The sequence below is a fragment of the Lissotriton helveticus genome, chromosome 7 (genome assembly GCF_964261635.1).
Source record: "Lissotriton helveticus chromosome 7, aLisHel1.1, whole genome shotgun sequence".
In the NCBI taxonomy this organism is placed as follows: Eukaryota; Metazoa; Chordata; class Amphibia; order Caudata; family Salamandridae; genus Lissotriton; species Lissotriton helveticus.
In genome coordinates this window covers 1518496296-1518520519 of record NC_136068.1, presented here as the reverse complement: position 1 = coordinate 1518520519, position 24224 = coordinate 1518496296, and the positions used below count along the sequence as shown (strand labels likewise).

Genomic DNA, 24224 nt, shown 5'->3' with positions numbered 1-24224 from the left:
TAATAGCGGTTTGCAAAAATCCGCCAAATTCCGCAAGCTTGTAAATTTTTTTATTTTATGAGTTTGTGAGATTTTTTTACCAGTTCGGGAACGAGAACTTGCGCATGCGGTCCCAACGGTCGCGAACATGTTGTTTCCACTTAACCAGCCTGCTCGCGATGCCTTTTTCCTGTTTCGGGTCGCAACGACGTGTTCGCAATCGCAATTTCCTGTTTCGGGTCGCAATGACGTGTTCGCGATTGCGGCATCGCTCGGCCAGCTACCGAAATCTCGCAGTGGACACGAACAGGGAGGAAAACTCATCAGCGAACGCAGAATCATGGTAAGTCAATGCCACGCGCGCGAGATTGTATTTTTGAAGCGCGAACAAGAAAAAAAATCCGCCAACTCGCGAATTGCAGATTTTTGGGCAATTTTGCGCGATTCGCGGATCGCGAAATTGCCAAACATTTGCAAATTACGTGAGCGGAACAAATTTTCTGCCCATACTTAGTAGAAGTGGGCAAAGTTTCAATTTCATCAGCACCGTTGGGCACACTTTTTTTTTTTAATTCTGCTCAATTTTGTCTTATAGCAAGATTTACGTCTGCTTAATTTTTGGAGGGGAAATGTCCTCTTTCATTTAAAATGGTGATTAGAATAAATGTTTCACTTTTTTGTTGACAGAGATCTGCAAAATAAATATTTGATGGATTTTTTTCCCTCAAAATCAATTTTTTAACTACTGCCAAAAAGCACGAGACTACAGAAACTTTGTGAAGTTTTCAAAGTAGGTAAAAAGCCATGAGATGTGTGGAAGCACACCTCTAAACAAAAGGGAGACGTGTGCACCTTTCAGTTTATTCTGAAGTTGTAGAACGTATGTATTAGTCCCTACAAGGCATTACAGTTCTGTACAACTGATGCTGGCTATAGGTTTGGGTCACTCATTCCAGGGGTGGGATCCAAGGGGCATAAGGTAGCAGTCTGCTATTTACATGTTGTACCAGTCTGATACAAATCTGATATCTCTTTACCACAATCTTTTCTCCTTCCATTGTTAGTACAACTGCAGCTGAGAGGCTCCAGAAAGAGCAAGATGCATTAGAAGACACACAGGGACTAGTTGGGTAATTTATGGATAAAGATGATGGATCTGCTCCATCTTAGTAAAGTCTACTCTAGACAATTCCATCACATATTTAACAAATTAACACATATGAAGACCCAATTAGTGACTGTGCTGGAAGAGGCTCAGTACCAACATACAGGCCCACTCCCAACATGCTAGTGGGGGAAACAACTGATACACTGCGCAGTTTCAAGAAAGCAGCCAGTCTGTAATAGACTTTGCTACACTTCATTGTATAATGCAACCAATATTAAGACGCTACATGTTGAGCAATAGGTCTAACCATCAACCATAAGGAGGTGCTGACAAAAGGATGAAAAATACCTGAAACCGAATTCAAGGAGAATACAACAAAGGAGCGTTATGGAAGAAAGGATCAGCCTCATGGGTGAAATAGTCCTAAGTGAGAGTTGGAGCACCTTACACAAGTGGGAAAGGCAGATTGTAGTATTTTAAAAAAGGTTCAATGTTACACCACCTAGTGATTGATCATTAGTAACATATAGTTAGCGTTCGTACGAGTCAGTTAAGAAACACATACAATTGGACTCGTATAAATAGTCTGTTTGGGGCATGCAGGCAAAGAAGAGAAGGTATTGTGGACAAGAACACGTGTTCAGAAGGATTTGATGCCTGTGAAGAAAAAAAACAATGAGGGGTGGAAGGGTTGAATTAATCTCAGCCAATGCTGAGCTGCATCCCCTTCATCGCTGTTTTGCACAATGTACACTATAAACAGGGAACATCCATATCAGGCTTCATCCTGCTCCTCCAGAAACTGTTAAGTCCAAACGGCCAGACCATATTCCCTTGGAGCTGGTATTCCAGGGCATAAGAAAGCTTGGGGATGCAGTTGTCTTGGCCAGGAAGTGCAGTTTGCATGGATCTTCTTACACTATGTTTAGATGAAGTTCGAGGTCCATTTGTCAAGCCAACTAATTTGGAGTATAAAACCAGCATTGGGACATGCCACCAGTAGAGGATAATGATATCTTTTACTGGATCGCGAGGTTAGATTTGGATGGAGAGAAGAATAGGACCTTCCCCTTTTGTAGAATTAATTTAAGGTAATGCAGAATTCTACTCTTAAGTGGACTTCATGCAGGTTGTGATATGAGCGATGCACCTCTCTGTGCAGCAGGGTATCATCAGCATATTGAGGCATAGTGATGTGCAGGGTTGTGGTAAGATCCCGAAGAGTGAGTTATATGCTTTAAAGAATCAAGGCATTGTATTGAATCTTGCAGGGCTACTGAACATACCAAACAAGGTGAATTTGGACTTCTCTGTCTTGGACAGTTCTTATTGCTTTTCTGTTATGGAAGGGAATCAAGTTGTTACTTTGCCCAGGCACTTTCCAAGGATGTTAATGGATTGCATTATCAACAGTATCAAATTCAGCTGGGAAAAAACCAAGAGCAAAAGCAGATAGGCACTGTTCTTGTCTCTAATGTAAAGCATACAAAGCAGAGCCTCTAGTTCCAGAGACTATTACGTGCCGTGGCCTATATGATACCTGATTGATGAACTCTGGCCAGGTTTAGATAGAACATTTGAGAAGTGAGAAGCGAAAAGCGAAAGAACTTTGAGTGTTTCTTCTTTTAAGGATAGGTCTGTTGAGGGTAGAAGCTGAAGAGATTTAGTATCCCAATGTCTGCTGCCACTAACAGAGCAATAGGAGTTGGACAGTCAGTCCCAAGTAAGTTACTTGCAATCTATACATGTTTTACCTGACTGGAATAAGGCAAACTTGGGAAATTTTCACCACAGGCGATGGCTGCTACCTTTGAATGGCAATGATGAACTATGACACAACTATGAGCTACGACAGATTTTCTTTGTGGCTACATTGGTGCGGACTACATGTCCGAGTTCATGTGGGCTGAGGAGGAGGCCCTTTATGCTATCGCCATCATCTAAAGGGTATTAGTGCTATAAAGTGCGCCAGGGAGTCCTGCAGCAATGGAGCTGTCATGGATACAACTGTGATTCTGGCTCAAGATCTTTATCATCCTCAGAACCCCTATAAATTGTATGAAAACTCAGAGTATCAGGGTTCTGGAAGACTAAGGCTCAGTTAATGCCATGTCCATTCCATGTCTAGCCTGTGGCTGTTATGCGAAGGGTCCTATGGAAACGTGCATTCCTGGCTCTTTATCCTCAGTATTGGTCGCTTCAGGTAGTCTCACCAGCACTGAGATGAAATCTAGATCTGCTGATAGCATCCAACCACAAATGCAGTGTCCAAAGTCCTAGAAAAGTAATTTCTTCCTTAATCACGAACTGGATAGGTGTTAATTTCAAAGACCAAAATGTGTCTCTATCCCAATTTAGCTCAGGTCAGATTTTGCAGGTCAGGTCAGATTTTAGTCTATTTTGGACCTTTATGGAGGTGATAATTCTAGTCCTGCCTGACTAGATGAACTTCAGTATATGAGACTGCATCAAATATTGTGAGAACCAGCAATGATCTCTGTGTTTCTTCCTGAATCTTCTTCTTGGAATATATACCTGCCTCCTCCTTCATGGGTCACTGTGCTATCATTAGTAACGCTTCTGGTTTGCGTGTGAAAAAACCTTAGCCTGCCCGTTTTACCTGATATTTTTTGATGGAATCTAATTTCTATACTACATGTGGGTGCTGGCAGAGCTCAATGCCACATCCTTAGTTTGGTATGCAACATTGCCTTGAAGGTCTCGGTGTGGATTGTATCCATCTTTTTCTTTTTACTTTTTATTTATTGAGATTTTCGTGGTGCACAAAGGTACAATATCAGCGTCCATCGAGAGGCTAAATCTTGAACATCTCAGAATGTAGTGAACAAAACAACGGAAATTAATCATCAAACTCGATACAGAGGTGCTCTTCAATTTGAGAAGTAGCTTTCACAACCATTCACCGTGCTAAACACTATGCCCGTGGATATCAGTATTGAACAACTGTATGGGTCACGTATAATCCCTAGGACATCCATAGCTCAGTGAGATGCCCTATACTATAACCAACCCCCCCTTCAGGATTCACGTTACAAGTTCATAAACATGCTTCAGCCTGTGCGCATAAATCCCCCCTCCTCTCGGTAAGCGGTAGGTGGTACCAAGGATAGTAGGTAGTTCACATCTCACCCCTGCCCCCGTGGAGGAGAGCCCAGTAAGTCGTAGCCTGCACAGAACCCACAGTCAATCTCTAGTGGATATGCCTGAAGGTAAGCTTTCAGAAGTTGGCAGATATCTTTCGGGTGAGCGGCCAGCATTTGCAATGTGGCATATATGTCGCTGGTGGTATCGTAATATATCAGGCCGTGAATCCAAGCCTTTGCTGTCGGGGCCTAGGCACTATCCCAATGTAATGAGATCTGTTGTTTCGCAATGAGCAGGGCCAGGCCAGGTGCGAAAACCCTGCATGATCAGTATCACACCTGGTACATGAGTGTGGGATGGTGGGATCCATCTTGGCCAGAAGGTGTGGTGCGATGTACGCTCGGTGCAGGTACTTAAAGTGCAGTAATTTATGACAGTGGTTATTAGATACATATCTCATTTGTTCGCATCAATTTAACAATGTTTGGTCTGTCAGTGGGAATCCTAGGTCTTGTTCCCAGGCTTGACTCGCTTTGCTTCCAACAGCTGGACGGAGGGCTAGGGATGTGTGGTAAAGCTGTGATACTAAATTAGCCCCATCTGATGTTGTAATAGCCAATGTAAGTGGTGATAAATCTATCGGCTCCATCGTCATGGCTGGGAGTGCATCACTTAGGGAGCTGCACACCCTGTGTGGGATAAATCTATCCATATATGACACGATCACGATTCTTTAAAAAGGTCACCTATAGTACGCAACCCATATCGAGCCAGAGTGCGTTTGGTGAGTGCCTCAGTTGCTGGGGATAGTCAAGGATTATCAGCTAACTGTATATGAGGAGCGTACAGGAATCCGTCATGTAAGTATCCCTGTAGCTAGGACCACGCCCAGCATGCAGTAGGCAATGTCTGGATCTCAGCAGGGTTCCGTGGCAGCCCCTGTGGTAGTATAACTGAGAGCAAGTTTGAGTGGAACGGGAAGCTTACTGGTTTCAGATATTGCAGCCTGGCGTCCATGTGATACCAGTAATATGTAAAGTGAGTTTGAGCGACCAAACCCCCCGAGCCGGTACGGCATAAATAGTGTGTTCCACCCTATACACGGCTACTTGCCTGCCTGTACCAGCCGGATAGGGTATTGTATCCCTATCAATGGACTCCTTCAAGGAAGAGGGAGTTAAAGAGAAGAAGCTCCATGGAGGTATGCAAGCTGCATGCTTAAATGATGTATATTCCTGCATTCCTATATGAAAAGTGCAGTAAATTTCTGTGGGGTCTTGTGGTAGAATGACAACTCTATCAATAGATGGTGCACTTTCTTGTCTTGAGTTTTCCTACGACTTTTCAGCTCCATAGCAAATATGGTTGGTCATTTGCAGAGCTTCATATGTAGCAAAGTACAATCAGGGTATTGTGAAACTCATTAACTCTATGGTGTTAGGTTTGTGGATAAGATCCCACAGTCATTCAGAATTTCCACCACAAAAGTTTGTCGGCCCTTAAGATTCATGCTGTATGGAGTCAAAAGACTCAGTTCAAAACCTCGCTATTTAGACACTTTCTCTGCTCCTCCTCAGGATTACGCAGAATGGTGGCGCAACATGTACTTTAGCGATTGTTACCTTTTAAGGCAATACACATCGCCTTCTCGATTTAGCCAATAAATTTACTGAACTGATGAAAGGAATTTCCTTCTGAATGCCTCCAGGTTCGTATAAGTCATAAAGGGAAGGCTCTGAAGTCATATACACTGTCATGGCACCACAGTGTAAATGGAATCCTTTCCAGGGGCTGAATTTAGTCACAGAAAATTTCATTTGAAAATATGTGACGCACAACTAAAGTTCATTGCTTTAGGTACATTTGTTTTCTTTTCTCTGTCAGGCATAAAGAATTTTCTGTGGTCCTTACTCCCGGGGGCTACAATTATCCTATTAGCGGGAGCACGCCTGGAATTATATTTGCCTGAGCAAAGACCAGTTTGGCTCTGAGAACAATTCGAAATGTGTCCTTATCGTCACATGGTTAGAGAGGGATTGAATCTTTCCTCATCAATTGTTGAGTCTAATTCTGTACACTCTCCTTTCAGTCCTCTTGAACACTATATTGACTCACAAATTTTGAAAATGATGCAGGTGGCCCCAGGCAGACCAAAATATTTAGGTCCTGTGATTACCTCGTATTTATTAGAGCATTACTACTTTACTTGCCCAACCTTTACTCCATTGACCCCTGTCCACCTTGGGTGTTCTCATGGTAGGATAACGTTTCTTCAGTCAGCCAAGGAGTCAACATCCAGATTCCTACATATGTGGATGATATACTGTCACTGATATCCAGTGGATGATACACTACCACTGATATCCAGTGGATAATATACTGCCACTGATATCCAATGGATGATGTGCTGTTACTGATATACAATGGTGGATATACTGTCGCCAAGGGATGATATACTGCCACTGATATACAGAGGATGAAATAAAATAATAATAATGATAATAATAATAATTACATTTGTAAAGCACCTGGTTACACTGGGCCAGTGTTTCCCCACGCTAAGGTACCCGCTAAAAAACAGCGACAACAAGGGGCCTACAACTAAGATCTAAGCTATACCACAGAAACAAATGGGTCTTCAAACCTTTCCAAAAAATAGACTCAGAGCACTCCAGCCGGAGGCTCTGAGGAAGTGTGTTCCACAACTGAGCCGCCAGATAGCGAAAAGAACGACCACCCATCCTAGCTCTCTTGATGTTGGGAACACACACCTTTCCTTTCCCACTAGATCTTAGATGTCTAGTCGGTGCATAGGGAATTCAAAAGTCATGCGAGTACGAGGACCCCTTCCTCTGTAAAATCCAGTGACTAACACATAGGGCCTTTAAATTTACTCTCTCCCTAATAGGGAGCCAGTGTAGGGAGGCCAAAGCCCTTGTTGCTGAGGTTCTTTTAGGAAGCATAAGAACCAATCTTTCTGCTGCATTCTGGATGCACTGCAATCTCTGTATGCATTTAGCAGTAGGATGTATGTCGTTACAACGCTTGCTTTTTCCACGCATGCCTTTACAACGCAGGTATTACAACGCAAGTCCTTACAACGACTTGCGTTGGGGGGCGCTGGATAGTGAATAGTTTAATTTACTATTCCAACTCCAGTCCCCGTGAATAGTAGGGAAGGTTTTGGATAGTAAATTAAACTATTCCCTATCCTACAGCGCCCTCCAGCGCAAGTCGTTGTAATGACTTGCGTTGTAATACCTGCGTTGTAAAGGTACTGTGTGGTAAAAGTTTCGTTGTAAAGGATGTTTCCCTTAGCAGTAGCACCCAGATATAGGAGGTTGCGATAATCCAGGCGAGAAGTCACCCAAGCGTGCACCATGATTTTCCTTGATGCAGTGGGAAGAGCTTATAGAGTTTTCTGTAAACCCCGTAAGATACCAAAACAGGCGCCTGCCACCCGACTGGTATGGTAATCAAAAGATAACTTGTTGTCCACCCATACCCCAAGGTTCTTAGCTTGTTCACAAGTGTAGGAGTGGGACCCAAAGTCTGGGGCCACCATGCCGACGACCACACTGGTGGAGCCTTCCCTATCACCAGCACCTCGGACTTGCTGCCATTCAACTTCAGGCACTGATACCCAATGGATGATATACAATGGAGGATATACTGTCACCAAGGTGTTATATACTGTCACTGATATCCAATGGATGATATACTCCTACTGATCTAGAATAGAGGATATACTGGCACCAAGGGTTGATATATGCGGTATCCTGGCTGCAGAGCATGCATCCAGCTCCATGGCAACTGGGTGATGCTCTGTAGTAGGATTCCAAAATTGTAGGAAGAGTTGGACAGTTGAAGGAGAGATGATGAAGATGCGAGATGTACCTGCTTGTTCACCAATAAAGAAGTTACTTTCCAACCTATGATTGGACTATCTTTACATTTTGGCGACGTTGGATGGTGAGAATATATTACAAGCAGAGATTTTGGAGGACCCATGCAGATCCCGTTTCTTTGGAAATTTTAATTATCCTTATAAAGATGGATTTATGATTTTTGACTCACAATCTTCATTAAGATAATCCATGGATTTACTACAAGGAGTGTCTTGCTAATATATCCCTAGATATATTTTACAGGCAGAAACCTTCATACTTAAACAGCATATCTCAGGATGAACTTGCAACTAAATCGTAAGTAGAATATCCTGAGTGAGCTGATTGTGGTGTGACTCTTCATTACATGCTACATAAATTCTATGATTCCTGTTGTGGCTGAAGCATTTTGACTGTATTATTCAAACAACCTAACGATTAAGTTGTGGGAACATTTTCATCGATACCATTTAAAAATCATTAACAAGTGCTTCTCATGATTGATGAACTTTCAAGTGTGAAAACATTTTCTACGGGTGCCATTTAGAAATTGTTGACAAGTGCTCATCACTTTAACAGCATTATTTCGGCTGCGTCATTCGAGCGGCGGCGTGGCGTTTACTGTAGAGTTGGCGCTCTAGTTATGATGACGCGGCACGCCCGCGGCCATGTTTAGATGTGCGCGCAGCCCGGGGAAAAGAGCGCGAGTGTCGGGGCCAGCGAGACCAGCGGCTCGGCATTCTCTGATGCTTGTAGTGGAATAAACTACTTAAAACGTACAGCGACTCCTGTCATACTTGTGGTGGTGATAGGGAACATTACAATGGCGACGAGGGCGGGATGCACAAGGAGATAAGAAAAAAAAAAAAAAGAAAAACCAGAGGCAACACCGATCATTAACCCTGGGCAGAAATACAGACTAATCAGCACGACGTGCTCAACGAACCCACCTATCAACCACAGAACAAGGACGTCGGAGAGTGTGGCAGAGCCCACCTACACACAAAGGGGCCACACTGCCCAAGAAAGGAGGTGTGAGTGCACGGAAGGAGGGGGTAAAACAATAAGGGACCCCACTAACCTCACACCACAAGGGCTGGAGAGATGGCGACCCTGGGGAAAGGCGAAGGGGAAGACAATAAAAGCCCCCAGAGACAGCCAAAGAAACAGGAGGAGGACGACTCACCAGGCAGCCCAAAGAGCCACAGTGAGACTGGCTCCCCAGAAAAGCGTGGAAGGATGTGCGCCCAAACGTCTTCAGCTATGGCACCAGTACCATTCCTACCCAAACCAGGGGAACCCCTCATGCGGTGGGAAGATTGGAGAGAATATATAGACAACTTTATAGAAGTGCTAGAGGATGAAAACAAGGAGAAATTCACAAGCCAGAGGAAGAGACGAATATTACTACTCAACCTAGGCCCGGAGGGACTCAGGGTCTTCAAGAACTTAGTACCCAAGCAACGAGCAATCACTGATGATGACGTCTACGCCCACGCCATTGAGGAATTGAATGAACACTTTCGACCTGCGGTCTGCGTCTCAATCGACAGGTACAATTTCCAACAAAGAAAACAAGAGATAGGAGAATCAGTCGAGGAATACGTAGCGGCATTGAGGAAATTGGCCTCCACGTGCAGGTATGCCGCATTCCAAGATGAGTTCATCAAAGATCAGATCGTTATGCATACCACGAGCAAAGCCGTGCAGGAGAAGTTATGGGCGAGCTGGGACGCCACACTGAAGGAAGTCATGGCGACAGTCAAGAAAGCGGAACTCGTGAAGCGGTGTGCCGAGGCAGCAAAAAAGGAGCCGGTGGACAGACCAATGGTGAACAGGATAGAGGACAAGGGGCCCCGGAGAGAAGGCAAGTACAAAGGCACAGCGCAGAAGACTCCGAACAGAGGGCAAGGTTATCCAGGACCCCAGGAAAACAGGCGGGAAACAACAAAAGGAGTTGTTACAGATGCGGAAGCATGGCGCATGAGGCCCACGACAGGAAGTGTCCGGCGTTTCGCGCCAAATGCCTGTTCTGCGGTATCATAGGACACTATGAGAAGGTGTGCCGCAGGAAATCCACCAGGACCATGGTGAAGTTCGTAGACCAGGAGCAAGAAGACCAAGGGGACGACAACTACAAAGAAGAAGACACCGTGCTGTGCATCTACGACGAGATACTCTGTGTCGACACCAAGAGGTCAACCAAACCAGTGTTGGATATGACGATAGGAGGAGTTCCAATAAGCATTGTAGCTGACACAGGCTCACCTTACACTATAGTCCAGAGGGCGGTATGGAATGAGATATTTAAGCCGACACTGGGCCCGGAACTGGAGCGTCTGGACATTCGACCGGTCACGTTCAATGGAGACCGCATACCCATGGCAGGATTCAGACCATTGAAGTTTGAATTCAGGGGACGCACCGCCATCTGCAAACTGTACGTCTCAGAGAAGGGACCCTCAGTCTTGGGTTGGCTAGACCAAGGGGACCTGGGTATCAAACTAGACCCAGGAGGAAAGGTCCAGATACTACTCACCGAACAAGATAGTTGGCCGGACTTAGACCAGTGGAAGAAGGAGTACCCCAAAGTATTTGGAGGCAAGGTGGGCAAACTAGAGAAGTTTACACACAAGATCGTTCTCAAGGAAGGAGTGGTACCGGTATCACACAAAGTGAGGAACGTACCGATGACCGTAAGAGAGGCAGTGCAGGAAGAGCTACAAGATCTAGAAAACAAGGGCATAATCGAACCTATCACATGCGCGGAATGGTTGGCACCACTGGTGGTGGTAATGAAACCCAGCGGGAAGGTCAGGCTGTGTGTTGACCTCCGCGAGCTCAACAAAAACATTGTGGTGGAAAAATTCCCCTTACCCCGCAGCGAAGAGATGCTAGCAAAAACCAGGGGCATAAAGTGGTATTCCACGATAGACTTAACGTCCGCGTACCACCAGATCGCATTGCATCCTGAGAGAAAGAGATTGACGTCCTTCATCACTCCTTTTGGGTGCTACCAGTTCTGCCGCATGCCGTTTGGACTGGCATCGGCTGCGGCGGTGTTTCAAACATTGACGCACCAACTGTTCAAGAACATGGACGGCATCCAATACTTTCAGGATGATATCCTGGTGGTGGGGCGAGACAGAATAGACCACGATGCCAAGCTAACCAAGGTCCTGAGTGTGTTGGAGGAAAAGGGCCTGACGGCGGAGTGGAAAAAATGCCGCCAGGGCATGGAATCAGTAACATACCTGGGGCACGAGATAGGGGTGCAAGGAATCAAACCGAAAACTGAGAACGTGAGCGAAATTTGCGATGCACCACCCCCCCGCCAACAGAGAGGACGTCTGATCCTTCTTAGGTATGGCGGAATACTATAGTAAATTCGTCCAGCACTTTGCAACAAAGACCCACCACATGTGACAATTGGCAAGGGAGAAGACGTCATTCAGCTGGACGGAAGAGACACAGCAGGAATTTGAGAGTGTAAAGAAGGATGTGGTGAATGCAGTACCCCTGCAAGGGTATGATCCCCAAGGCCTAACGGTGCTCACGACAGACGCCAGCGACAAGGGACTTGGTGCAGTGTTAATGCAGGACAGAGGCCAAGGAGTGGTGGAAACGTTAAGTTTTGCATCACGCACACTGAGTGACACAGAGAAAAAATTCAGTGTCATAGAGAAAGAGATGCTGGCCGTAGTGTGGGCAATGGCAAGATTTCGACAATTTCTATGGGGCACACGGTTCCAGTTGAAAACAGATCACAAACCATTAGTAAAAGTACTAACCTCAAGTGGACATGCCAGCGCCACGCCCAGGATAGCCAAGATGACGTTGAAGCTGCTGGAATACAGATACGACGTGGAGTATATCCCGGGCAGTCGAAATAAAGTTGCCGACTATTTGAGCAGAGCAGCAGCAATCGAGGCGATAGCAGAGGACGGAGAAGTCGGAGGAGAAATGGTGGCATTGACTGAGGACCAGGAAAGAGTCATCAGTAACCAAGAGTGGCATGAAGCCTATGAAAAGGATGCAGGCTTACTGGAGGTGAAGGAGCGCTTAGTGAAGGGATGGCCGGAGAAAAGGCACATGGATGAAAATCTAAGGAAGTATTATGAAATCAGGGAAGAACTGTCTGTTTGCGATAAGGGAGTGTTCGTATACAGGGGAGATAAAGTCATCCCCCCCAGCAGGAATCATTCCGAGGTTACTAGCGATACTCCATGAAGGACATCTGGGGATTGGAAAGATGAAATTACGGACTAAGTAAGGGTACTGGTGGCCGGGCTTGGATGTACAAGCTGAGCGGTACGTCAGGGAATGCGCACAGTGCCAAAAAGCGGACAAAACACTCAAGCCCTTAAGGCCAGCGCTGGGGAAGTTCGGGTCCCCAAGGAACGCGTGGGAAGAACTGTCCATTGACATCATAGGCCCAATTTTGGATGGACAGGGTACCCAAAAGTACATATGTGTCCTCATAGACAGGTACTCCAAGTGGCCAGAAATGAAGGTGGCGGAAGTGATGGACACAGAGACAGTTGTAAGGTTCCTTAATTACACATTTGTGAGAGAAGGTATACCCAAATCTATACTAAGTGACAATGGGCCTCAGTTCACCTCAGAGAAGTGGACTAATTTCATGACGAGAAATGGTATCCTGTCCAAACACACGTCTATTTACCACCCAGCTGGGAATGGCCTAGTAGAACGTTTCAACAGAGTGGTGATGAGGTCTGTGCAGGCGGCCATAACGAGCGGGAAAGATTGGGAGAAGGAAATATGGAAGATGATATGGGTCTACCGAATCACACCCACGGGGACAGGATATAGCCCCTTCCAGATATTGAGGGGTCGCGACCCTTTCACGAGGGACAACAGAGTGTGGAAAGAAAAACCTGTCACCAGCCAATGGTCCCGAGCTGTAGTCCATGCCAATCTGGAGAAAACACAAGCAGTTTATGCCAAACACTACAATTTGCGTAGGAATGTGAGAGACACTGGACTGGAGAAGGGCGAATGGGTGAGAGTCAAACTGGCGACATTACAAAGGAAAGGGGACAGCAAATACAGTACACCAATCCAAGTGAAGGAGGTGTATGACAGAGCGGCCTTATTGAGCGACGGAAATGTCTGGTCCCAAGATAGGATGGCAAGGTGAAATAGAATAGTAAGATGGGACGCCGACGAACAGGAACAGGGAGTAACAGTGGAGTTCGAACAGGAATTAGAACTTTCCAGCTCGGGGACGGACACAGATGCAAGAGGCTGGAGCGAGGAGCAAAGCAGCAATGGTGACCACAGCACGGAAGCGGAGAGGAGCATAAGGAGATCGACTGGGAGCCCAGCTGAACTGAGCCCAGGAGCAGGTGGTGGAGTGATTCAGGAGAGAGAGGACACTGCAACCCCGGTAAGACGCACCCGAGGGGGGAGAGCAGTGGTGAGACCATCCAGGTTCCAGGACTATGACATGGGTGATGAACAATAGTTCCATGTTTTGTCATATGTGTGAAAAGGGGAGATATGTAGAGTTGGCGCTCTAGTTGGAGCACGCAGCGTGATGACGCGGCACGCCCGCGGCCATGTTTAGATGCGCGCGCAGCCTGGGGAAAAGAGCGCGAGTGTCGGGGCCAGCGAGACCAGCGGCTCGGCGCTCTCTGATGCTTGTAGTGGAATAAACTACTTAAAACATACAGCGACTCCTGTCATACTTGTGGAGGTGATAGGGAACATTACATTTACCTTGACGACATCTTGGCTGCATCATTTGAGCTGGGCAGTGTTGTGCATTCGCATGCTGACGTAAGTCTCTTGCACCACACTTCCATTCTTCAGTCTCCAGAGAAGCAGCCACACGCTCCGACTCTTCAGTCTTCAGGGAAACAGACCCGTGATGTCTACAAAGGAAGAAACGTCATCGGCAAGGTCACACGACATGACCCTGAGCGCCTCCATTTTATTTACGCGTCTGTTCTTTAGCCGCAATAATCTCTTGTCGGAGCAAGAGAAGACTCATCTGACGCAAGATTTCATAGATTTTATTTAAAATCAACTCCAAGGTACTTTATTTTTTCGAAATTCTTTCAGTATTACTTCAGATATGTGCACACTGCAAAGCAACATGAATATTCCACTGTGATGTGCACACATTGTTTTTAGCTTATGCACATCTATTTATTACTACTACAATGCGGTGATGTGCACACCTTCTTGTATGTGATCTAATTTATTTACACGTTTATATAATTCTGTTGTGCAGATATTTACAATTAATTTACTGTTACTCAAATTTAATTTTACATTCATAATGGCATCCCAAAGTGGCTTAAACCCTCCTGTTGCGTTTTTGTCAAGGCCAGGTGAACCTTTAATTAAATGGTCTGACTGGAAAGTTCATTTTTTAAACTACATTGAGGCACTGGAAGAAGATAGTGATGAGGCATTTACGCAATCTAGAAAAAAAAGATGCTTCTTCACAGTCTTGGTCCTGAGGGCATTAGAGTTTTTAACCAAATGGAAAAGAAAGTGAGATCAGATAGCAGTGCTAATGTGTTTATTGATGCTTTCACATTCACATTCACATTATCACCCTCCAGTATGTGTGAGTATTAGTAGGCATGAATTTTTCAAAAGGAAACAAGGGAAGACAGAGTCTGTAAGACGATTATGTAGCCTCTTTAAAAAAGTTAGCCATAAATTGTGAATTTAGTACACTGAATGAAGGTATTTTGTGCATTATTGATAATTGTGATTCCAATGACATTGTGTCAAACATCAACACCAAATCAAAAAAGAAACCTACTTACGACATTAAGATTGGGGGGATCATTATACATATTGTACCAGATTCGGGTTTCCCGTACACTATTATACATCGTGACGTTTGGAACTAACTTTTTGATGACACCTTAAACAAAGACTTTATACCCCCTGACATACAACCCGTTACGTTTACTGGTGAAAAAAATCCCCATGGTTGGATTTGTAGAGGAAACCTTTGAATTTAAGGGTAGGAAAGTTTTGGGCAAATTGTATGTTGCAAAGGTTGGTCCTTCTTTTCTGGGATGGATTGACCAGGGCGCACTTGGGATCATCCTTAATCCAAAGAATGAAAACCAAGTAATGATTTTGGAAGAAGGAGACAAGGAATTTATGGATAAAATTGTGGAACACTTTCCCACAATTTTTTTCTGGTGAAGTAGGCAAATTAATTGGGTGTTGGCATACAATAGTGCTTAAGAATGATGCTCGTCCTGTTACCCATAACGCCAGGGAACATACCCATAAGTGTGAAAGAAGCAGTCATGAATGAATTAGATATTTTGGAAAAAAAGGTGTGATTGAGCCTATAGAGAGCGCAGAATGGTTGGCCCCATTGGTCGCCGCTAGGAAATCTGACGGCCGTCTTCGTGTGTGTGGACTTGAGGGACCTAAACAAGAACATTTTAATAGATATGTTTCCTTTACCCAGGATTGACGAACTCTTAGCTTAAACGAAAGGCATAAAATGGTTTTCGACAATCGACCTAACGTCCGCCTACCACCAAATACCCTTGCATGAATCCAGTAAAAACTTGACTGCTTTCATTACTCCATTTGGATGTTATCGCTTCATCAGAATGCCTTTCGGATTAGCGTCTGCGGCAGCAGTTTTTTAACGGCTAATGCACAAACTGTTCAAGAATGTAAATGGAGTCACTTATTTCCAAGATTACATATTTATCATGGGAACAAAGAAGAGCATAATGACAGACTTATTGAAGTGTTAAGGATTCTGGCTGAGAAGGGCCTAACAGCTCAACTTAAGAAATGTAGATTTAGCATGAATTTGGTCACATATTTTGGACCCGAAGTGAGTGGGGGTGGTATTGCACCTAAGAAGAAACTAATTTGTGCCATTGAAAATGCCCCCATTCCTAAATCTAAAGATGATTTAAGGTCATTCCTAGGAATGGCGGAGTTTTATTCAAAATTTGTACAAAACTTTGCCAACAAAACCTTCAACCGCAGACAGCTCCTCAAGGTTAGACAAGAGTTCAATTGGAATGAGGATCTTCAAAGTGATTTTGATAAAATAAGGAATGAACTAGTGTCTGCCCTTCCCTTTCAAGCTTTTGACAGTACAGCTCTTAGCATAATCACCACTGATGCTAGTGGGAAAGGTTTGGGTGCAGTCCTGTCCCAAATTGGTGATACTGGTTATGAAATAACAATTGGGTTTGCATTTGGTTCCCTGACCTCTTCTGAAGAGAAATACTCTGTTACAGAGAAAGAAATGCTAGCCACAGTCTGGGCCATGGAAAAGTTCAGTCAGTTAATTTGAGATACCAGAATTACCTTGCGCACTGAACACAAACCCCTACTTAAAATACTTACACCTGATGGTATACTAAAGGCCACTCCCAGGATGGCTAGGTTGAGTCTTAAATTATTGGAATTTACGTATGAGGTTGAATACCTGCCGGGAAGAGGAACCAGTTCGCAGATTATCTGAGTAGGTCCCCTTTACCTGTTCAAGACAATTTATATGACATGTGTGAAGATTATAATGTAGCCATTGTTCATGAGGTTGATGGAAACGCCGTAAATGATATTTCAAAAGAAGAATGGGATGAAGAATGAAGGAAGGATAAAACCTTAAATGTTGTTGCCAGACATGTTATCAATGGTTGGCCTAGGAAATCGAGTATTGATGATTGTAACCATTTATGTAGGGGTGAAAGAGTAGTGCCATCAAATTTACATGTTAGAATCTTATCCATTAATCATGAAGGCTATTTGAGAATAATTAAACTTAAATCTAGAATTAAAATGTGCTTTTGGTGACCTGGCTTACACAAAGACATTGAAAGTTTTACCCAGCAATATTCCACTTTTGCCAATGCTGACAAAGCTCAAAGAGTATTCAAACCTTCTCTTGGGCTTAGACAAATTCTTGAGCATCCATGGTAAGATTTGAGCATAGATTGGCTGGGTCACATTAAATATAATCATGGTTACATGAAATATATCCTAGTTGTCATCGACAACTACTTTAAATGGCCAGAGATTAAGATTACAGAAAAAAGTGACTCAAAAGAAGTTGTAATGTTTTTAGAAGAGTTATTCTTACGTGAAGGTATTCCCAGACACATTCCGAGCAACAATGGACCACGATTAATATCAGATACTTTTCTTCAATTCTTGAAAAGGAATGGTGTTATTGTAAGAAAAATCCCAGTTTACCATGCAGCCAGAAATGGAATTGTTGAAAGAATCAACAGAGTCATTATGGGAAGCATACAGGGGGCCATTAGTGCAGGGAAGAACTGGGAGAAAGAATTGTACAGCACTATTTGGGCGTAAAGAATCACTCCCATATGTACAAGTTATAGCCCATTTAGAATACTTAGATGTAGAGAATCATTCACAAAAAAAATTGTTGCTTGGAATAAAAAAAAAGGTGTGTGGAAAATGGTCTCCTGCTTTAGTTCGTCCCAATTTACGCAAGATTCACAAATCTTACAAAAACAATTTTGAGAAAAAACATGTCACCAAGGAAGCCAATTTACAGATTGGCGATTGGGTTAAAATAAAACTATGTTCTCAAGTCAGAAAAGGTAAGAGCAAATTCTCATCCCCCTTTACGAGTAATGGAGTTATACTTCAAATCCGCTAAACTAAGTGATAATAAAATTTGGCATCACAACAGAATTGCAAAGTGTAAAGGGAACTTTTCTGTCACAAGCAATAAGGTAATGAAAACACCATCTATGGATTGGATGTGGGAAGAAGTCATCAATCCATTGTAATATTGATGATTCACATGCCAGTGCATCCGTACCTTTGGAACAAGCCACGTGTAGCGAGTTTAAGACCACACGCACTGGCAGATCAGTAAGAGTTCCAACAAAATTCAAGAGTTACGTAATGTAAGTCATAGGTAATTTTTGTGTCAAGAGGAAGTGGGGTTGTGTTAATATTACACTTCTTGGTGTTCTTCTTACCTTATATTATTCTTTTATTAGCTCTTAGTAATTTATGTGTCATTATTTTTATTCTATGTTTCTTATTTTCTTGTTAATTGTAAAGAGAGAAGATGTGGTATCCTGGCTGCAGTGCATACATCCAGCTCCATTGCAACTGGGTGATGCTCTGTAGTAGGATTCCAGAATTGTAGGAAGAGTTGGACAGTTGAAGGAGAGATGATGAAGATGTGAGATGTACCTGCTTGTTCACCAATAAAGAAGTTACTTTCCAACCTATGATTGGACTATCTTTACAATATACTGTCACTGATATACAGTGGATGATATACTGTTCTTGATATCCAATGGATGATATACAGTCACTGATATACAGTAAAATATATTCTGTCACTGATATACAGTGGATGATATTCTGTCGCTGGGTTTGTAAAACAAGTGCAAACTTTTTTGGGACTTTGTGGGGCAGATCTGCAAACAAGTGCTGCATCGTGGCACCACAAGCCCTTTGGCTGCGCCACACTGCAGCACTTCCGAAGAACAGGGATGCGACATATTTATAAGAATATGTCACATCTCTGTGCTTTCCCCTGGCGTACAAATTGCAGCCATGCGCAGGCATCCTTGCACCATGGTGCACGGATGCCTGCGTGGTGGGGAGATAGTTTTTGTGCAGGAAGGGGCAACTTCCTGCACAAAAACAATCACTACAGGCATTTTTCTCTTTCAATGCGTGCTGTAGAATGCAGCATGCATTGGAAGAGAACAAAATCGGGGAAACATTATAACATTTCTCCCCGTTGTGCCTCGCTACGCCATCTCTAGGGTGGCTTAGCATTCAGACAGATCTCCAGATTTAAGACTTCTCGTAAATCTGGAGATTTGTCTTGTTCCATGGGTGTTGCATGGGAACACCCACAGCAACACCCATGGAACGCACCTTCAACGCAAAGTGCTGCGTGTGAAGGACCATATTTACAAGGAGAGGAAAAGTGATGTACTGGTGGAGCAGGGGGCATGTAAATCTGCCAAAGTGTATTTTGCTCTCTACTTGACTAAATTTGCCATTTAGGACCCGATGTGGCAGCATGACAGTGCAATATGTTTCACCATAAAACAGAGTTATTTAGAAAGATTGTGAAAAAATCCCTTCTCCTTGTATAGCAGAAATGAAGTAAGCTTTTGCTTGAGAATTTTATATTATTGTGCCTGCTCTTGTTTATAATTCGTTTCAGCACAGTACATTTAGAGATAGTGAACTGGTGACATACACAAATGAGTTTATTGTCATAGTTGCATCTGCAAGAAAAATATACTACCTGCACTTGCTTTCTTCTAGCACATGTTTTAATTGAGATGAAGTGTTATTAAGAACTTTGTACTCTTAGGGGGTTGGGAGCGCACCAGACACGCCCCAACGTAATTACCTCGTGCATGGTGGTTCACGTAGTTCATAATTTCTCGCTCAATTCAATTCAAAGTGTTCATAGCCAGTGCTGTATTATTAGTTTCGATTTGTGTCCCTAGACACGTGTTTCATGATTCCTCAATCGTCAGTAGAGAAAAAAATCAAAGTTCATAGGTTGCAGGGCGTGCTGCCTTATCTCTCAGGACCAGTTCCACTCACAGCATGAAGGCGGCTCGTGAGAGCCAATCATTATATATCGGGTTATTAAGAACTGACGTAATTTTTGCTAAAGACTGATTAGGATTTTACAGTGAAACAATAGCTTTTCCTCTCTATGTTACTTCCAAATGTTAAGAGTAATTTTTTTCAGTGGGAAGAGTAAATTTCCTAATCCAGATTTTCAATGGATCCTATTGATTGGATGAAGTCTCTTGATGAACTGAACAGGTGTGTTCTATACACGAGATCTTAAGTCGGGTCCCTAGCATCTAAGACTCACTTAGCTTAATGGATCATGCCCTGTAAAGTAGAGGGTCGTACTCCTTGCCTTCTGCCTCTATTTTAAACCATTGAGAAACATGGAGTTAGAGTCAAGGAAGCATCAGCGACTTTTCTGAGGCTGGTCCCACTTGATGAGATATGTAGAGCAGCCATCAGGGAGCAGGTCCCACTTGATCTGATACATAGAGCAGCCATCACGGAGCCGGTCTCACTTGATGAGATACGTAGAGCAGCCATCCCGGAGTCGGTCCCACTTAATGTGATGCTTAGAGCAGTCATCACGGATAATTTTCAGTTTTGTGGAAACACTATGCATTACCTCCAGAGCAGAAGAGTATTTCTAGTCAGCCATGTGTAGAACATCTCTGGCTAAGCCAGTAACATTCTATGTGTTAGTTGCTTACTCTTGTGGTTTTGGATAAAAAATTATCAGTTTCCATGCTAGTCTGGAAAAAGAGGGATTAGCAAGTAGGAATAAGTGCACGTTGTTTACCTCAGTGACTCTTGTAAACCTAGACATTCCCCCCAAATGCCTCTAGAATTGAAAACTATTCTCTATTACCACTATCTGTTTAAAAATCTTTACTTGGTGTTGTGCTTTCGAAAAGTTACTAGAGATTCATGATACCAGAATAGCAAAAATATCCTCAACAAAATATTGCTGTGTTAAGTATATATTGTAAGTCTAGAGTTACTATTCTTAGCTCCACTCTATGTATCTTGAATATACATAGGTGGAATTTAGTATATTAAACCATTACTTGCCTCTATATACTTAACAAGATGATATTTTGGTCATCAATACTTTTGCTACAATATTTTAGTATAGCACAAGATTTAAAACGTGATATTCTCGTTCCATAACTTATTTACAGTATGACTACAGATTAAACCCTGTGAGGTTTGGGGAAGCCAGCTGGGCTTGTTGGTCTATGCTTCCAAATTGTTCTACTTTCAGGGTGCACTTTGTGCTCTAAATCCCCTCCCCCCCCCTTACCATTAGCCAGGAGCAAGGAGCTGATAAGACTGATAGTAGAAGAGTATCTTCAAAGAGTACCATTTCCCTTCTGGTCGATCAGTAAGCGTATGCCACTTGATAAATATTTTGAGTGACCTTATTGCCTGAGTATTGTTGCTGCTTGCTTTTCACATTATAATCCACCTTGATGCATGTTTGTCCAAATTCCAGTAACTCTGTAAAGCTTTATTTTGCAGGACTGATGGTGCTCGTCACCATGGAGATCTTTCGTCAGGCTGTTCGGTGGCTGATCGAGAGTGATCAATCTATACCTCTGGAATATGAATACTCTTGGTCGGTTGCCTGTGCTGCTGCTGGTGGTGCCATCATGATGTTCGGAGGCTTGTGTTTTGTCATTCTGTCTCTTCCGCCATTGACCAAGAAGCCCTGGGAGTACTGTCTGAAGAAAGAGCCACAATCCAGTACTTAAAAAGGCTGTGATAGATATGTTTTGACCCGAGGAGATTTTTTGGAATAAATACCACTCAACAACAATGTCACCAGAACTGATTCTTACTGGAAGAACCCTTCATTTGAGAAGGGCTGTTTATTTTGGCTTTTATTTTGCACCGGATTCATTTAACAGGCCATGGGACTTGTGGTGCACGCCCGAGCCCCAGAAACAGAGGAACCCCGGGAGAGGGAAGGATAAATCAGACACATCAGAGCAGTCACTCTGTTGGACCTATCATTTGTTGTCTCTCTTGTAAATAAGCTTTCTAGCATACCAAACCTCCTTTAATGTGTTTACTTTGGACGGGAAGGGGAATTCACGGGTGGGCCATGGCGGGAGCTGAGAAAATGGAGGAGGTGGTACATAGTATACCAACATAGGAGCAATGACCAATATGGTTTTATGTATCCCTATTTTATTAAAGATTTCTACAACTGTGGTAAGTAGTCCCACAGACCAATTCTAAGTTGATCTGTATTTTGGGTGGGTAACCACTACCATGAATTAGTTCAAACTGACTGATGTCTTGCAAGTTTGAGGAAGAGGGATTATAAGTGTTGTTGCAGTGCAGTCTCCTCATTGTGATATAGGCTGAGAGGCTTGATAGTGGAATTCAGGTTGCCTTACGCTGGGTGACAGAGATTCAGGATGGAAAAGGCCAAAGGTCACATTTATTTGAATGCAATGAAGAGCGAGTATCTAATCACACAGCTTCTTGAGGTTGCCTTTACCCTAGCAATAGCATTAGATCATCATTCAGTGATTGCAGCTGCATTTAGGCTAGTATAATGCTAGTATAAAGCAAGACAAGGATCTCGACAGTCACCAGCCCTGCTCTTAGAATGGTGGTACCACCTTCCATCATTCTGAAAGGGGTGGAAAGAGATCATGCTGCGTACAGTGTTGAAAGGTTCGAGAAACTTGTGTTGATTGTTCTTCTGGTAAAAGTGATGTGTCCTGGGCAAAGCTTTCTTGAGCAGGGGGCTCAATCAATCATGCTATCTTCATGCCCTGCTGTGTGCCAGTCACAAATAATCACATTTATAAGGAAGACAGAGCCTACATTTAAAAGCCTACAGCTGACATCTAAAGTTTTATCTCTTACATGTCAGTAGGAAAGGAGAACTTCAGGGCTGAGGGAAGATTAGTTAAATCTTTGTTTATATAAAGGAGATAGATATTGTAAGTTGCATCCTGTTGTCTGTGTACTTTGTAAAACAGCAAGGAAAATAAGTTGGTGCATTTTATTCTGAAGCATTGACAAAGAAAGAGGCTGTATCCTCAGGCACAATGAAGCAACATGAAGCAGAATTACCATTACCTTATTTATGTTTGTGCTGACCAGAGATTTGTTATATGAATTCTTTGCTCTGGGAGGTTCAGAGTGTTGTGTTACATCTTATACTGAAAGCTCAATTGAAATTCCAGTCATGCTCTTTGAAACAATATTTATTGCTAGACACCTGGCAAAAATGTGATAAAAACAGTTTGGTTATGGTGCTCATCTGAGTTGGTCAAAGAAATGTTTGCATACCTAATTTTTTGCCATGTAGGACCTATGCTGGTGAGAGCTTGATGAATATAAAGCAGAAGATACCTCTGCACACATGGGGCACACCTGTAAATAAAGCAATGTGAGGTTTGTTTTGCCTTGGTTTTAGCCATCTTATATCATTTCTAACCTTCACTGGGGTATTGCATCACATGTTTGTGAGCTTAAATCAATAATGTGTATGCGTTTATGTAAAACTGTGGGCTAGGTTCATTTACAGGGTTGCTGAAAGGGTAGACATTGAACGGAATTGGAGATTATAAATGAATTTTGCAATTCATGTCCTTATGTGGGAAGTACAATAAAACGTTGGGCATCATTTATGCCCTAGTTGGACAGCCACCATGCCACTGGGGCAACAGAGGTCCTGCCTCTGCCCACCCAGCATTTCACTGTTCCTAGCTGAACTGATGGGGAATATTCTCTAAAAAAAGCCTCCGCGGACACAACAAAAGCTCTTCTAGGAAAGCTACACTATGCTTGTCGGCCCGCCATGTAATTTACTTGTAATTTACTTGTTTCTCATAAATAAACACAGAAAGCACTGGTTTCTTTCTAAAAATCCTTCTTTCAGTGCGTAGGCAACAATGGGTGAAGGCATAGAAGGCCGGGGGGCCGGGGGGGCCGGAAAAACAATGCTGGAAGTACTGTCCTAAAAAAGTAGGTCCTTCTTATAGCACAGACCTGGCTGTTCTTCGGGGGCTGGCATGCGGGGAGAGGTGCAGAACCTCTTCTGTTAGAAATTAAGCACCTCCCCCACCTCTAAATATTTTTTTTTTTTGTTCAATATTTTATTAGTTTCCAAAAGGACATATAAATAGTTAAATACAATACAAAAGTGATACATTGAGCAAAAAAGAATCATAAGAACACCAATATAAACATATCATATACAGTAACTATGACCAATTTCAGAGAAATAGTAGCACCAAGAAACCATAATAAAAAATCAGATGTATCACTTTGATAATAAGTAGTTAAAAAAAGTAAGAATAAAAAGAAAGAAAGAAAGTGTAAGAAGAAAAGAAAGAAGAAGAAGAAAAGAATAAATCAAAAAAGATTAAGAAAGGGGAGGAGGAGAGGGGAGGAGGAGGGGAGGATCTCCTGTAGCACTACAAAAAGGAAGAAAGGAAAGAAATTAAAGAGACGACACAAAGGGAAATTGTTCCACCAACCCTTTCGATGCCAAATCGATATATTCATCTAAAGCTCTCCATACACCACTAGAAATAGAAGGGAAGAGATGA

The 24224-nt window shown here is 43.2% G+C and overlaps 1 protein-coding gene across 1 annotated transcript in view; it reads left to right on the top strand.

Annotated features, from left to right (window-relative positions):
- Window positions 1–23524, top strand: part of CACNG6 (calcium voltage-gated channel auxiliary subunit gamma 6) — a 480288-nt gene extending 456764 nt beyond the window's left edge. Inside the window, exon 4 of the mRNA XM_078654965.1 lies at window positions 21169–23524. Within this exon, the coding sequence (XP_078511091.1) occupies window positions 21169–21401 (233 nt within the window). The 3' untranslated portion in view covers window positions 21402–23524. The remainder of the gene's footprint in view (window positions 1–21168) is intronic.
- The last annotated feature ends 700 nt before the right edge of the window (window positions 23525–24224 follow it).